The sequence below is a fragment of the Zalophus californianus genome, chromosome 3, assembly GCF_009762305.2.
Source record: "Zalophus californianus isolate mZalCal1 chromosome 3, mZalCal1.pri.v2, whole genome shotgun sequence".
NCBI lineage: Eukaryota > Metazoa > Chordata > Mammalia > Carnivora > Otariidae > Zalophus > Zalophus californianus.
This window is the reverse complement of record NC_045597.1, coordinates 190,817,383-190,833,954: the sequence shown is the minus strand read 5'-3', so window position 1 is coordinate 190,833,954 and position 16,572 is coordinate 190,817,383. Positions and strand designations below refer to the sequence as shown.

The 16,572-nt window shown below is 41.1% G+C and overlaps 1 protein-coding gene across 1 annotated transcript in view; it reads left to right on the top strand.

The window, feature by feature from the left end:
- The window catches only part of IQCA1 (IQ motif containing with AAA domain 1), a 156,880-nt gene that overhangs the window by 20,343 nt on the left and 119,965 nt on the right, over nucleotides 1–16,572 (top strand). Inside the window, exon 6 of the mRNA XM_035726476.1 lies at nucleotides 13,051–13,256. Coding sequence (XP_035582369.1) covers nucleotides 13,051–13,256 — 206 coding nt within the window. The remainder of the gene's footprint in view (nucleotides 1–13,050; nucleotides 13,257–16,572) is intronic.

The following is a 16,572-nucleotide window of genomic DNA, read 5'->3' as shown; positions in this document are numbered from 1 at the left end:
ATCTCAATAGGACAAAAATCAGGGTTTAAGATTTTTCCTTTCTTTCTACTTATAACAGTTAATACGCTCAGAGAATACTGTAAGAAGTGAAAAAAAGCAATTTATACTTTTTTAACCAGTGTAGGGATGTGGGTTTCATTATATTACTCTTTTCTTCCTATATATGTTATATTTGCTAATACTGCACTTCATCTTCTCACTTTTAGAGAAATCAAGTGGTCTCCAGTGTGTGGTTGATCCAAGAGCAGGGAGGCAGTCAGCTCCGTCATTCTGTGATCAGTGATAAACATGTCCCTTGAAACTGTGGTTTCCCATCAGGTCTTCTTGTACAAAAATATTGGGTGTACTTTCTGAGATTTTAGGATTTAAAAACATTAAAGGATCTTATCAGTGATATTGTTAAATGTAGAAAAAATGTAATTCAGTCCCATATTCAGGATGTTGCAGTGTCACTTTCATCAATTTGATGATGGCACATTCTGAATAACAAATGGTGTGGCGAATACACCTGGTCTTGGAACGTCTTATGTCTCCCTTCGGCCCCGCATCCTGGACCACTCCACCCACAGCTGTGACCTCGGGGCACTACCTCTGTTGTCAGCACAGAATTTAAAATGTGAATTATTTTGCTTGAGGAAGGAATTCAGCTCCATGTTCCAGATACTTGGAAGAGCATAGTCTCCTGGTGAAGGGGCATGGGACCGCTGCACGTGTTTATAAAGTCTCAGTTGTGATGGCCCGCCTTTATTGTCCACAAAAATATGGTAAATCATACCTGAGTATGCCTATATGGTTTAAGAAACACCTTGATCTTGATCACCTACATTCTTAATTTCCCTTTGATCTTTGAATTTAAAAGATAAGTCAACATTTATTTTTGGGATTGAGACCCCTACGGACTGCAGCCCATCCTGTACCGTGCTGTTGTTGGGGCACGCTGTCAGAGCCACGTGGGCAAGTGGTCTCTTCCAGCTATCGCAGATTATATATATATATATATATTAAGTAGGCTCCAAGCCCAGTGCAGAGCCTAAGGCAGGGCTGGAACTCATGACCTTGAGATCAAGACCTGAGCTGAAATTAAGAGGCAGACACTTAACCAACTGAGCCACCAGGCGCCCCAGAGATTTTTATGATTTAACACATTCACTGGGTGGCATATTATTTAGTCATAAAAAGAAGGAAATCCTGGGGCACCTGGGTGACTCAGTCAGTTAAGAGTCCGCCTTCGGCTCAGGTCATGATCCTGGGGTCCTGGAATCGAGCCCCGCATCGGGCTCCCTGCTCAGCGGGGAGTCTGCTTCTCCCTCTCCCTCTGCTCCTCCCCATGCTTCTGCTCTCTCTCTCTCTCTCTCTCTCTCTCTGCTAAATAAGTAAAATCTTGAAAAAAAAAAAAAAAGAAGGAAATCCTGTCGCATGCTATAGCATGGGCAAACTTGAGGACATTATGTTAAGTAAAATAAGCAGTCACAAAAAGATAAATACCATGTGATTGCACTTATCTGAGACACCCAGAGTCGTCAAACTCAGAGAAACAGAATAGAACAGTGGCTGCCAGGGGCTGAGGGAGGGGGAGAGGGCAGATGTTGCCCAGTGGGCATGGAGTTTCGGTTTTACAAAATTAAAAAGTTCTACAGATCTGTTTCACAACAATTTGAATATCCTTAACTCTACAAAACTGTATCTTCAAAAATGACCAAGGTGATAAATTTTGTTATGGCTTTTTTACCACGATTATATATATATATATATATATATATATATATATTTTTTTTTTTTTTTTTTTTTTTTTTAATTCACCAGGACATTGAAATGTATACTGAAGTGGTTCTATAAGAATCATGAATATTCGCTAGTGGTCAAAAAATACAAATTAAAAATTAAAGGAGATACTGTGTTTCCTTGAATCTTGATGTCATCGATTGTAAGATGCATCATGATTTTTACGAGAAGACACTGTCAAATAAGCCAAAACACAACGTTAGTGTAAGACATATCCATCCTTATTTTCAGATACATTAAACTAAGAAAACTATGCGTCTTAGAATTGGTGAGAATAGGGTAAGTTTTTTCAATCTGATAAGCAAACAAAAAAAGGTTTTTTCAAGTTGTGATTATTGACAAGAGTGAGAGGAGATGCTGTTTCTCCTACACGAGTTACATCAACTGGGCCTTTCTAAAACACTGTGAGCAAGGTGACCCAAGTCCATTAACATATTTAAATCTCTTCGCCCCCACGCTCTATTTCTGTCTTAAGGAAATCATCAGAACAGAGATTTATGTGCATGGGAGTTTCCTACAGAGTTCTTTTTAATAATGAAAAATTGGGAATAAAACCCATCAGAGTAGGGATGTAGTTCCCTAAGTCCTGGTGGACCTACGTTAATGCCATAGTATATCACCATGGAAAAGCATGTTCATGACTAATTTTTGATGACATGAAAATGCTCGAAGTGAAAATTCAAGGTGTAGCATTATACATAGAATATGATTTCAACTAAATATATTCACACATCTATGCACATGCTAAAGAAGGAAAAGATACCACATTCAAATAGCACTCTTTTTTTTAATGTGGGGACTTCAGAAGATTTTTTCTGTCTGTATTTGTATTTTCCAATATGCTTAAATTTTACTGCAATAACTGGAAGAAAGTACACATCTGAAATGAAAGCAAATGGCTGTAGAATCATATCAGTTTTTTTCTCCTGAAATCTCCACACCGTTTGGTGCCTACAGATGAGGAGATAGACAATTACACAAATTTGTTTCTCTGTCCCACCCATCAGAGGCACATAGATGCAAGATGTCATGATAAACACAATGGTTTACTCCACTTTGTAGTTTCAAGACTAAACTAGCAGTCAAAAGATTCAATCTAAGATCATCTAAGTTTGACACGAAATTTTACATTAATAGTTTGATTCAACAATTTCCTTTTCATTTAATTCAGCATACATTTACTGAACATCTACTACGTGTAGCATTCCAGAAACCTGGGAATGGCCCAGCGCTCTTTTTCATCCTGAAGTCTTAATTATTTACACCGATAGCACACAAAGATAGAATTACATGTTTATTACTGTAATTTTTCTGTTTTACTTTGGAGTTTGTATCTACTCAGCTCAAATCAAAGAAGTCTGTATTAATTTTTCAGCAGTACAGAGTTTGGATACTATAAAGAGACCAACTTATCTGTTTTGTGTTAAATGTAACTTTCTTTGGTTTGCCTTTTTTTTTCCAAGTATGTCTCGTCCTGCTAGTGTGTGTTCTATTGAAATTTTACACCATTGAGAAATATATGGATTCAGTTCTTAAAAGAATGGTATCTTCTGTTCTCTGGCTGATAACCATAAAAGTCCATTATCCCAAATCCAAGAAATGTTTTCAATTGAATCTACTTCCCACTACGTCACTAATGAAGATATTGTCCACTCATTTTAAAATTTTACTTTTCCATTATTTCATTTCGTTATGTCATGCCAATGAATAAATCATTGACTTATCTGATCAAAACAGTATTTATGTTTGGGAAAGCTTGGCGTGTTTCCAGGTATTTAGCAACTGAAACCAGAATTAGAGCAAGAGACATCATTATGCCTCCCATCCCTGGCCAAATGTTTCCTTTACCATTGTCATACAAATTATTTTTTTGATATTGCCATTTTAAATATTTATATTCTAAAATCTACAAAGGAAAATAAATAGCACTCTAAAAATTCATGTGCAGTTATTTTAATTGGCAGAGCCAATGGAGTGGATCAAGTGGAAGGAAACTTAATGAATGTAATACATTTCCTTCTGTGGATCTCTTTGAAATAATTTGTCCTACGGTCATGCCCATCATATATTTTATGTTACCCTGGAGCTAGCAATGTTTTCATTATAATAAAGAACACTGGGGGACACTTATTAAAGAGAAAGAACCATCACTTTGAAATGAGTCAACAAAGTCCTCAAAGCACCATAAAACCCTGCTCACCTTCAGATTCTAACATCAAACAAGCTATATTATCAATTATTTGCTGGTCAATTTGGCCTTTCTTATTTTGGAGTTTGGGCACACAGGGAGCTCCCAAAAGGCAGGTCCCTCAAAGGCTCCCCTGGGGAAGGTGGTTCTTCCGGTGTCCTCCCTAGTCATGGGCTCTTCTTTGGCAACTGCTGTCAAAGCCAAAATGAGTGAAGAATCAAAATGAAGTGCTCCTTATGGTCACACTTTAGTTCCAACCAAAACGCATGTCATCCAGTGTGGTCGTGTATATTATTCATTATAGTTGGCTTCAAATGACGTTTGTTTCTAAAAATAAATTTATTCTCAAAAACACAGATTTGCCATTACATGTGGAGTTCTGTTTTGCTTTGTTTCAGTTTTATTTTACTTTTTAAAGGCAAAAGAGTTGTTCCCTAAGTGTCTCTGGGGGAGGCAGCATCTTAGAAATGAGGGCATGTGTTCAGGGACCAACTTTGAAGGGTTTGCTCCTCCATGTTGATGAAGAACCAGGCATGTGGGGTGTCCAACTGGGAATGTGCACCCACCTCTACCATGGAGGGGGTCAGTGGAGATCCTTAGAGCAACATACTTACTCCCACTCTGAGCTTCAGTTTCTTCTTCTGTAAGAGCAGGATGATGCTACCTATTTCGCAGAGCTATTAGAAGGGCTTCAAGAGAGATTACAGGTAAAGGGCCTATCCTGGAGCTTAGGGTAGGATATGCCTTCAAGGAATCGTGGCCAACATTGATCCTCTTGGAAAATTACAGGACACCATCACAATAACTGAATCGTGAAGAAGTGTGATAATTTTTCTGTGTAACGAAACACAATATATTCCAAAAGAAGTTGTTGCATGAAATACACATGCCACCGATTTCCAAATATGGAACTCTCTTGGCCTTCATTATTTGCTGCTCAGATTTATGAACTTGAAATTAGTCTGTTAAAAGTAGGATCTCCAAAAGCAGGGGAGCTGGAGGAGCTCACGTGGTCTGAGTCTAATCCAAAGCCACCACAGATAGCTGCGGCGGCTGGAATTCTGAAGATCGTGAAGGCAGGAGGTGCTGCCCACCCACCACCCACAGTATGTGTGTTGTACCAGAAAAAAGTCCGCAAACCAGGAAAGGCAGTGACTTTGGTACACGGGTGCATGAAAGGCTCTTAAGCTGAGCAGGGAGATCCGAGCTTGAGGGAGGACACCATTTTCTATTAAATGGGATTTTACAGTCTAGTTACTTGGGAACTTTCAGCTTGATGTTAAGTTGTTACTCTTGGGATTCTGCTTTACTCTCATCCCGGGTCCCCAGATCATCAGAAATTACATGACGAAAAGAATTATCTTCCTTACCCTCCCTTTGTCACCTGATCTCAGGATTTCTTTACCTACATCCTAGGGCAGGATGTTCGTCCTTGTCTATCTTAGATTAGGACCCATTACACAGTCGGTTAATGTAGCAGGTAGAGTGGTTAAGGCCATGATTGCTGGAGCCAGCCTATCTGCGTTCAGATCCCGGTTCTATCGTTTCCTAGCTGGGGGAATTTGGGTGGTGACTTGACTTCTGGGTGCCGCGTTTTCCACATAGGCGAAATGGAAATGGTCGTAGCACCTCTCTCGTAGATTTGTGTTAATTCCTAAAGAAATGGCTATCTGTAAAGCATTTAAAGTAGCATCTGACACATTGCACACAGTGAACACGAGGTGAGCATTAGCTGTTACTTTTCTTCAAATGGTTTAATGTCATGGGTTTAGATGTTCACATCATTCATGATTCAAAAATGCTTACTAATTGCCAGGGGTTTTTTTTACATATTTAAGTTAGCTAAGACCAAAAGGGTCAATGTCACCATGTTGGCAAAGGTTGGAAAGACAGACTCTGTCCTACACTGTTGGGAGGAGAGTAAGTAAATCCTGTAACATCTTTGCGGGGCAGATCAGCAATATCTATCAAAATTACAAATCATGGTTTCTAAAACGTATGATCTCTAGTATGCGTAAAAAAACACACCATTTTCAGGGGCACCTGGGTGGCTTAGTCGTTGAGCGTCTGCCTTTGGCTCAGGTCATGATCTCAGGGTCCTGGGATTGAGTCCCACATCAGCAGAGAGCCTGCTTCTCCCTCTCCTTCTGCTGCTCCCCCCTGCTTGTGTGCTCTCTCTCTCTCTCTCCGTTGTCAAATAAATAAATAAAATCTTAAAAAAAAAAAACCACTTTCAGACAAAATGGGTTAAGCCAGGAGAAATTTACCAGTGGAGAGACACAGCCACCCATAGAGGGTCAGAGCAGAGATGCCAGAAACAGACCCCATGGGCCAAAGCCCCAGTCCACCCGGGCATGGCTGTGTGACACTGGGCAAGCGCTTTGACCCTCCAGTACTTCAGCTTCCTCCCCTATAAAATGAAGATAGTAGTGCCACCTACTCACAAGGTTACTAGGAGGAAGAAATTAGTTAAAATTTGTGAATCACTTAAAATCGTGCCTCATGACCTAGAAGTACCATCATCCAAGTGTTTATTTTAAAAAAAATATTTCAAGAGAGTAAGACAGAAAAGTAACTGATGAAGCTTCTATCACTAATCAATTGTAAACTCAACTTGACCATTCTTGGCCCTGCTCCTAATTTAGCAAATCTTAAAATTACTAAACAATTTTCAGAAGTTAGGCTTGCATGTTAAAAAATTTTTATTACTTAATAGGTTTGCACCCACTAAAATTGTGGCATCCTAAAATAAGGACCTACCATAACCAGAGGGCCCAAGCAAACCATTGCCTGTGGCCCTGCAGACGGTTTTTCCCACTTCTTCTGCTGGGTTCATCTTTATAAGTAGGTATATTTGTGTAAACACAGACATATAAATATAGATGTGTTACTCTAAATGAAATGATGCAACAAAATGGCTTATTTTCATAAGCTAAGGAACACCACACCCACCATCTTGAAATGAAATGGAACAGCCCCCCCCCCCCCCCCCGCCGCATGAAGCATTCATTCCAATGTTCAAAATTAGAGCAAGAAGCGTGCGGCTTCTTGGGGAGTGGGAGCCGACTGAGCCTGCCTCTAAATGCTTCCTAATGAACACCAGCGCATGCTGTGTTCGGGAGGTGCTGGGGCTAATTAATCTCTGCATTGACGACAGCCAGAGACTTCACAGGACGGCCATTTGCTTGGAATAGATGTTTCCCTTACCCGCCCTGCTCCAACTTTGCCTTCGGTGACAACAAAGCACCACGAGGAAGCAAAGCCCCCCAAGACAATGAGCTTCTAGAGAACGCTGCCAGCATTAAATCACTCATCAGCAAGTGTATTTGTGACTGATAAATTGAACAGATTTTCATGTGGACAAATGTCCATTTTATCTGACTAATCTGAACAAGGATTTTTAAAGACAAAGCCCATCAAACATTAGATAAGCATTTTAAGTTAATGGACCATGGAGTCCTATTTCCCCACAAACCCGGGAAGCATCATCAGATGTCCTATTTTTACAGCAACATCAATTATTAATATGTATATTTTTGCTGACAGAGGACCTTGCTATAAACGTAGGTTTCGCTATCCCGTTCCGGGTCATTAACTATGGAAAGCTTGTAAATATAATGGTTTATTCACATGGGAAGCCTTCATTAAGATGCATTATTCTACAGCTGATGTATTTCAATATATAGTGTATTATCATGTTCTCTATTTCCCTTTAATATTCGTAATTTATTTTTAAATGAGTTGCTGTTTATGCGGTGAGTTAACAAATTTGAATTCCATATGACCAAAGTTGCTAACGAGGAAAAGATGTTTTAGCCCAAAGGAAAAGCTGCTCATTAACATAGGACCTAAATATATTATAACCTTTAAATTCAAAAGCAACTAGAGAAAGAAGCTACAAATGACCCCAAATGTATTTTTGTCAGAGAAAGTCTATATCAAGAAGCATGCATGAATACACACATATTAACGGCACAGCATGGTGTAATAGGAGAAACACAGAATGGAAGGAATCGGGAAACCTTATTGCTAGCTTCTTCATTAACGTAGAATGACTTGGGAGAGCCACTTAGGCATGATCCTCAGTGTCCTCATCTGTTCAATGGGATAGTCACGTACTCATTTCTACCTCCAAAATGGATGTGAACATCAGTAAGGAAACATGGAGGAAGAACGCAGAGGACAGAGCACGGGCCACTGGGCTTGTTACAAAAATCTAGTGAGAGCTGAGAGATTTCTCTGCTCCAATCGAAGATCATGGAAGCGCTAGGAAGTTTGCGGAACGCTCTGTAGTGTTAAAGAACAATTGCCAAGACCCAAATCAGAGTCACCTACTCACTGCTTCATTTTTAGGGGATGAAAGGGGGAAAAACCAGCTACGATATAGTTTGTACGTGTACATCTGTGAAAGAAATCTGCTGTATATTACCATAAGAACAAAGTAATTGGGGGGTGAAGCAATACCATATGATTAGTTGATAGAATAGAGAATCAGAACATTAATGCAAGACTTCAAAACAATTTTGCACATTCATTACAGACAAAGAAATTTGGGTCATTTGTAATAAGCCATTTAACATCTTCATGTAAACAATGAACTTTAAAATAGTCATTGCAGAGATCAAATAAAATTTGTTCTGTAAATTATAAACTCCCACTTTGTATGTTTAAAATGTAAACACTAGGAATAAAAAAATATCACCTGAAAGATATAAGAATTGGATACTTTTTAAAATGATTAAATGAAGGAAATTTCTATCTCTTTATTTTGGCACAAGATACATAATATAGTCACGCCTTGAGCACCTGCATAGAGAGGGAATTTAGATCATTTGTTGTGAACATTGTTCTTTAAAGTGATCCTATAATCTTCATTCTAGATTCACTTTTAAAGTGGTTTTAGCATTTTTTTCTACCGTAAAAGTTGTACATTTCCATTATACTAAACTCAAAGTATTATATGTGTAATTTTTTTCATCTTTTTCACGGACTTTGTGTTGTTAAGTGGGTGCTGTCTTCTGACGGCATCTCAGTTGTGGTTTCTAGTTGAGAAATCACTCCCAGAGGGTCATAGGTATCTCTTGGAGATTGTGTGTGTGTGGGTGTGGGTGTGTGGGTGTGTGGGGGTGTGTGTGTGTGTGTACATGCATACTTGTTACAATTACCCATTTCATCCATTTTGAATCTATTTTAATATATCGCATCAATTTGAGTCTTTAAGAATATCTTTTTTCCAATTAGTTGATTTAAATGTATAATTTTGTTAATGTCCTTTGTAAATGTATGTCCTATACTTGACTTTTGTCAAGTATTTGTTTGTATTTGTTTCAAAGCTTTTGAGATGAACTTTGATGTTTTTCTCTTATCCCTGAAATTTTCCTTGTACGGTAACTCCTAGCACTCCTGGGTTCACGGGCTCAGATGTTGGTGCACCTGACGTTATGGTGACAGTCACCATAACAACCGCAGTAAATGCCGGGAAGCGTCACTCAGCGCCAGGCTCTGGAGCAGGGCCTCACATAGAGGAGGAAACTGAGCCACACCAGTGGCAATCCTTTTACAAAATCACAGAGGCAGCGGGTGGTTGAGCCTCAACTCGCACACAGGCTTCTGTCCCAAACCCCAGACCGTGGCTTTAGATCAGATAAACCAGGGGTTGTTTCCTGCCTCTGCCATTTGCCAGCTCTGTGAATTTGGGAAAGCTAATTAGCCTCTCTGGCTCATTTCTTAATATTCTACAAACATCTGCCTGGCAGGCTTATTGTAAGGGTTGAGGGATTACTTCTGTAGAGTGAGCGCGCACTCACACTGCCAATGATACCTGCGTTGTCTTCTGTGAGCCTTCTATTAAACAGCTCCTCTCCCTCCCCCGCTCTCCCTCTCCCTCATCCCTTCCCCTCCTCCTTCTCTCCCTTCTTCTTTGTCAGTCTCTGCCACAACTTTTCCACATTGTCCTTGGAGTGTGAAAGCAGCCACAGACAGTATGTAAATGAATGGGCTTGGCCATGATCCAGTATAACTTTATTTACAAAAACATGCCTGTGGGTCAAGTTTGACTTGTGCGCTACAGGCTACCAAACCCTAAACCTGGATAATTATCAGAATCACGTGAAGATTTTCAAAAACTACTAGTTTCTTCCTATTTCCTCACCCCCAGGATGAAACTGGGAATCTGTTTTTTTAAGCTCTCCAGAATTTTGAGAGGGGGAGAAAAAAAAAAAGAAAACTTGGAAAAAATTACTCATCAGTATTTGAGGATATGTTGCATCTAAAATAACTTCTCCAAACAAGATGACTACTAAAAACAAGAAGGGAACAAAAATAAAATGAGAAAGAATTCTGGGGAAATAAAAAGCATGCCCCCAAAGGCAAAACAATAACCCCCCTAAAATGTTAAATAAATGCAAATAATAAGTGGACATAACTGAAAACCAAATGAATTCTGGAAGATAAAGTTCAAGAACCTCCTCTAACATAGTACAAATAGATCAAGGAGAGATGGAAGGTACAAGAGAAAAGTGAGTTGCGGAAGATTAATCTGGTGGCCTGGCGTTTTATCTAATATTTGTTGCAGAGAGAGAAATGGGGGAAAATAACAGAAGGAAAATTTTCAGAGTTGAAGACAGACTTTTGTATATTGAATGGACCCACCAAAGGGAGAATATGGTGAGTGAGGACCTGCCCACACCTAGACGCATTTCAACAAGCATTCAGAGCTCCGAGTGTAAAGCAGGAGGGAGAACAGCTTATCCACAAGGATCAACAGTGTCCAACAAGCCAGTCACTAGAGGCTCTGCATGCTAGAAGTCTCCTCCAGGGAAGCAGCCACACTCCCATTCAGGTGGGAGGGGCCCAAGGAAACACCTCAGAAGGGCAAGTACTTGGACAGTTCACAGTTGCACGTATGCACTCTGAAGATTACCCTCATGGGCATGCTTCAGCAAAATGAAACTGAACACAAGAAAGACAAAGAGCAAACAGAGAAATCAGAACAACTTAGGGTTAAATTTAAATAGCATTTGCTAATTTCCATGACGTAAATATACCCATTGTCGCCCAGTCAAGCTACTAAGCGGAATAACACAGTTGGGAAGGTACGCCTTCTGGCATACCATTATATAGTATTTTCACCATAGAGATACAACAGACAGCAATAATGTCAAGAACATAGATGATATGGTAATACCCAGCAAAATAATTAGGAAGTGATGAGTTTTGAGTATTGAGAACTTTGTAATATAATTTGCTCCCTAAGTTTCTACAGTTTAGCATTTTAGAATGGCTGTATTTAACAACCGCTTGCAAAATTCCAGAAAATGTGTCAGTTGGCTCTCATGAGCTATTATGGGCTGGCTCCAGCACACTAGTGAATATGCCCTTTATTTGCTGAATGGCCCGGGCTGACTTTGAAATGCGTAGAGCTCGGATCCTTTGTCTGTGAGAGAGACAGTCCGTCAGCTTGCAGAGGTGGGATTCCGGGCACCTCCGCCCCATACATGTTTTCCTTCTCCAAGTCTCTTTTAGTTCAAAATCTCCATCCAAACCCATGTTATAAGGTCTAGGTTATCTGACATTGTTCGCTACTACGTCTTACGTTACTCTTCTCTTGCCAACTCCATTTCTTTAAAGATTCTAGAGAACAGGAATTATGTCTCAAAATGATTTAGGTTGTTTTGTTTTGTTGTTTTTTGGCTTTTTTTTAAGTAGGCTCTCCACCCAACTTGGGGCTTGAACTCATGACCTTGAGATCAGGAGTCGTATGCTAGACGGACTTAGCCAGCCAGGCACCCCTCAAAGTGATTTTGTATTTTCTTTTACCACAACCCCCATAGACGTTAGATGACAGAGACCAGTGCTGAGCATTTGATTGGTGCTTAATAGCCAGACTTCTGTTGACTTGCTAATCAGTAGATTTTGAAGTAGAACATTCTAACAAAAAGATGTAAAATCAGGGTGAATGTCTGGAGTCAGCTGAGAATTTCCTCCTTGGGAGGCCTTTAACAATAGAACAGATGTTTGCAGAGTTGATTTTGGGGTAGTTTTTCTTAAAATCAGAGCACCCAAACTTTTCATCAGCCTTTCTTCAAGTACTTTCTCCCTCTGTATTCTTTGTTCTCCCATTAACCAAGAAGATTCGGAAACACTTTCTGGAGTTAGAACTGTATTTTTTTAATGTTTCTTGACTATGCATTTTTTTAATTTTTATTGTTATGTTAATCACCATACATTACATCATCAGTTCTTGATGTAGTGTTCCATGATTCATTGTTTGTGCATAACACCCAGTGCTCCACGCAGAACGTGCCCTCTTTAATACCTATCACCAGGCTAACCCATTCCCCCACCCCCCTCCCCTCTAGAACCCTCAGTTTGTTTTTCAGAGTCCATCGTCTCTCATGGTTCGTCTCCCCCTCTGACTTACTCCCCTTCATTCTTCCCCTCCTGCTATCTTCTTCTTTTTCTTTTTTCTTAACATATGTTGCATTATTTGTTTCAGAAGTACAGATCTGTGATTCAACAGTCTTACACAATTCACAGCGCTCACCACAGCACATACCCTCCCCAATGTCTATCACCCAGCCACCCCGTCCCTCCCATCCCCCCACCACTCCAGCAACCCTCAGTTTGTTTCCTGAGATTAAGAATTCCTCATATCAGCGAGGTCATATGATACATGTCTTTCTCTGATTGACTTATTTCACTCAGCATAACACCCTCCAGTTCCGTCCACGTCGTTGCAAATGGCAAGATCTCATTCCTTTTGATGGCTGCATAATATTCCATTGTGTATATATACCACATCTTCTTTATCCATTCATCTTTGACTATGCATTTTTCAAGCTAACTCCCACCCCCCAGATTCTGGGAAATGGTATAAAGTGTTCCCCATCTTTCCTCTCCATAGTGGTGAATCATTTCTTCAGATTTTCCTGCCAGATCTGATTCTTTCACTCTGTATGTATTTGTCGTAGGCCTTGATAAGACAGCATCAAAGATATTGACGTACTTCATTAGTGTCTGATGCCCTTCACCAGTACGATAACGTTTATGATCTCAAACTTTTTTGCTTGTGTTTTCAGAAACCACCTCCTCTGTTTAATGAAGTCAGTGCTACAGTAATCCAGGCTGAAAAGGTGAGCTTCCTGAGGAATGAGGTGCAGGTAAAGCATGAGGAGAACTACAAAGAAGCTTTGGTTACAATCAAGGATGACCTGAAATTAATAGAAGGTCCAGACATCAAGGAAAACCTTCAAGACCAGATCCGGCATTGGTTCATCGAATGCAGGTAAACGTGAGCTGCACAGAGATACATCCTGACAGTCCCTTCTGTAGGGGTTGAGGCTCTTGTATGTTTTCAAGCACAGAAGCACGTCCATATAGATTCATGGGGATTTGGGCTTTGCTTTAGAAGAGTGAAATGTCAAGGCTAAGAATTCAGGAACTAATTTTTTTTTAAATGAGATTGCTTTTTGTGCTGGTGTTTGCTTTTTTAAAATAAGGTCTATATAATGGGGTGCCTGGGTGGCTCAGTCGGTTAAGCATCTGACTCTTGATTTCAGCTCAGGTCATGATCTTGGGGTTGTGGGATCGAGCTCCATGTCGAGCTTTGCACTGGGCGTGGAGCCTGCTTAAGATTCCCTCTTTTCCTCTCCCTCTGCCCCTCCCATGCCCACTTACATGCTCTCTCTCTTTCTAAAAAATAAAATAAAATAATAAGTATATAACATTGAAAATATACTTTTAAATAAATAAATAAATAAGGTCCATATAATGCTCCTGTGTTTGCATGAAATTGAACGTCATGGGTGGGTTTCATGGGCCAGATCTGTCTGGAAGCCAAGGGGTCCAGGCACAAGCAGGTCCTGCTGCCCTCCCCACTAGGGTCTGGCCTGCCTCTCCATGTGCATGAGCCTCGAGATTCTCAGTCACAGCTCTGCTCTGTCAGAATTCTCTGAGACCACTGCTTACCCTGTGACCTGATACGGAGGCCCTGGACCTCTTTGAAATGATGGAGGGGTAGCAGTTCTGGGGACAAGGCCCCAGGCCTTCCCGCATGAAGTGTCTTCTTTAATGCTCCTGAGTGAAATGTAGTGATTTAAAGCTTGCTCCCAAAAGAGCATTGTCGAAAGGTATTCGTTTTTAGAGAAGCACACAGGGTAGCACAGACACTTGTGGACCACAGAAGTTTCCACACAGGGGAACAAACACTTTGTAGAAAACCTAGTTAGAGCAGTTTTAAAATCTATTTTATTTCAAGAGGGGGAGAAAAGGAGGGCAGATTGTAGTGATCAGTCCCAGGAGCCGTGGAGGCCAGACTTGGCCTTCTGTTTCCTTTAATGGGCACTATGCCACATCCCATTGGGTTCAGAGATGCTCAGACACCCACTTAAGTTAGCTCATCAGAACCAGAGAATTTAACTGTCAGCAACAGAAAATCAAACTTCATCTCAACAAATGACATTAAAAGATATTCATACCCATGGTAAGCAGTCTCTGAGATGACCTCCAGTGACCTCACCTTTTGTTCTGCGTAATGTCCTCCCCTTGAGGGTGATCTAGACCTAAAACTTCCCTTCTGAAGGAAAAACAGTGGCAGAAGTGATGGGGCATCACTGCCTTCTTGCCTGCCTCTCTTGCTGTTTCTCTTGCTCTGTGCCTCGTTGCTCAGAGAAAAGTCAGCTGCCGTGTTGTGAGCTGCCCAGGGGAGAGGCCCATGAGGGAAGGAACTGAGGGCCTTGCTCCAGCAGCCTGGGAAGAACTAACTTCTGGTCACAGCCATGTGATGACACCAGACGCGGATTGTCCCCCCAGGGGAGCCTTCAGATGAGACTGCAGCCCCGGCTGATGCTTGGTTTGCAGCCTGTTGGGAGACCTTGAGGCAGGGGGCCCCAACACCGTCACATCTGGTCCCTCCCCACAGAAACAGTGACCACATAAACATTTGTTGTTTCTGTCACTAAGTTCTGATATAACATGTAATGCAGCAATAGATACCAAATATGTATCAGTTACTTTTACAATGATTTAGAGACATTTCAGCCATCATAAATGCTCTTGTGGTAACTTTGTATGGCATTCTAATACACTGTTTCCTCAATAACACTTAAGTTTTATAACAAACTTTATGAATGTTTGATATAGCAATTAATTGCTTTTGATTGAGGAGTTCTGTCCTTTATTATACAAATACACTTTTAAAATACTGATGATATTTAAAAATTCATAATTGATTAAATTGGTGAGCTTTTCTTCTGATATCTTTTTTTCTTAAGATTCATTTATTTATTTTGAGAGAGTGAGAATGAGAGAGAGAGAGTACATGAGAGCGGGGAGGGTTAGAGGGAGAAGCAGGCCCCTCGCCGAGCAGGGAGCCTGATGCGGGACTCGATCCCGGGACTCCAGGATCATGACCTGAGCCAAAGGCAGTTGTTTAACCAACTGAGCCACCCAGGCGCCCCTCTTCTGATATCTTATTTGTCAAGGATATGTTAAAGCAAAACAGGACATTTTCGGTGAAAAGATATTTAAAGTGAAAAGTTAGAGGTTGTATTAATTCTGTGCCAGTAATAATCATAAACAGGTGAATAAAGCTATTAACAGAGAGGGAGGCATATATGTGCACATACATCCTCCCTTCTCCATCACGTTCCTTCCACTCCCCATTCTGGTGGTGGTTTCCTGGGTCTAGAGAGTCAGAACTTATCAAACTCTATACTTTATGTGTCTATGTAGACATCAATAAAGCTGTTAAAAATGTAATGGCATTATATCAGCAAAGATATCAGTGTTTTTAGCTTTTAAAAATAGCATGTGTTTCTGTTATCCACATACCAAAACCCAGTCTTCCCTCACTGAACTTGTCCTCGGACTGCCCGCTCTCCTGCTCACAATCTAAGAAGAACTTAGCTTTGCCCATTGCAGGTAACTCAGTGTCTTCTGGTTTGAAATAGTCTCTTTCAGATGAACTGTCTATTTTGAGTATATTTGGAGTCAATTCAAATGCCTATCAAGAATGTTATACCATTCTTCCTCCCCTTATGACATCTGATGACAAAGGGAAGTTGAACCTTCCCCCCGACCCTTGGGGCCTAGATCAAGAGTGAACGAGGTCTGGGTGCACGCTGTTGACCGTGCCCTGGCCGCGTCCTGCAGGCATGCCGTGTAGTTATGTGGTCCAACGCAGAGTGGCCAGCCCACTTGGTCCTTGGGGGGCTTCCTTCCGCAGCCTGTGATTTCCATCACATGCCCCAATCACTGGGCCCCTGCAGTCCTGGTCTCTTGTTTTTGAGCACACCTTCGCTGGGATGCCAGTTCCCTCGGGAACCCCACATCCCCCAGGAGCACAGCCTCAGGGCATGTGCAGGCTCCTTCAGACCTTATCCACCAAGTCCTCTCCTCTTCACCGCCCTCTGATTCCCTCCATCCCCGTCCAACAGGCTGCACACTCAGGAAGACAAGCATGGGGCCCAGATGTTCCTAGATTCTCTTCAGCCATTTTGGAAGTTCAGCTGAGATCTCAGCACTCACCCCCTCCCTCATCAAGACCCCTAGAGAGTGAGGCTCAAGGACTCAGGCTGTGTCCCCACTCACCTGCCTTCTCT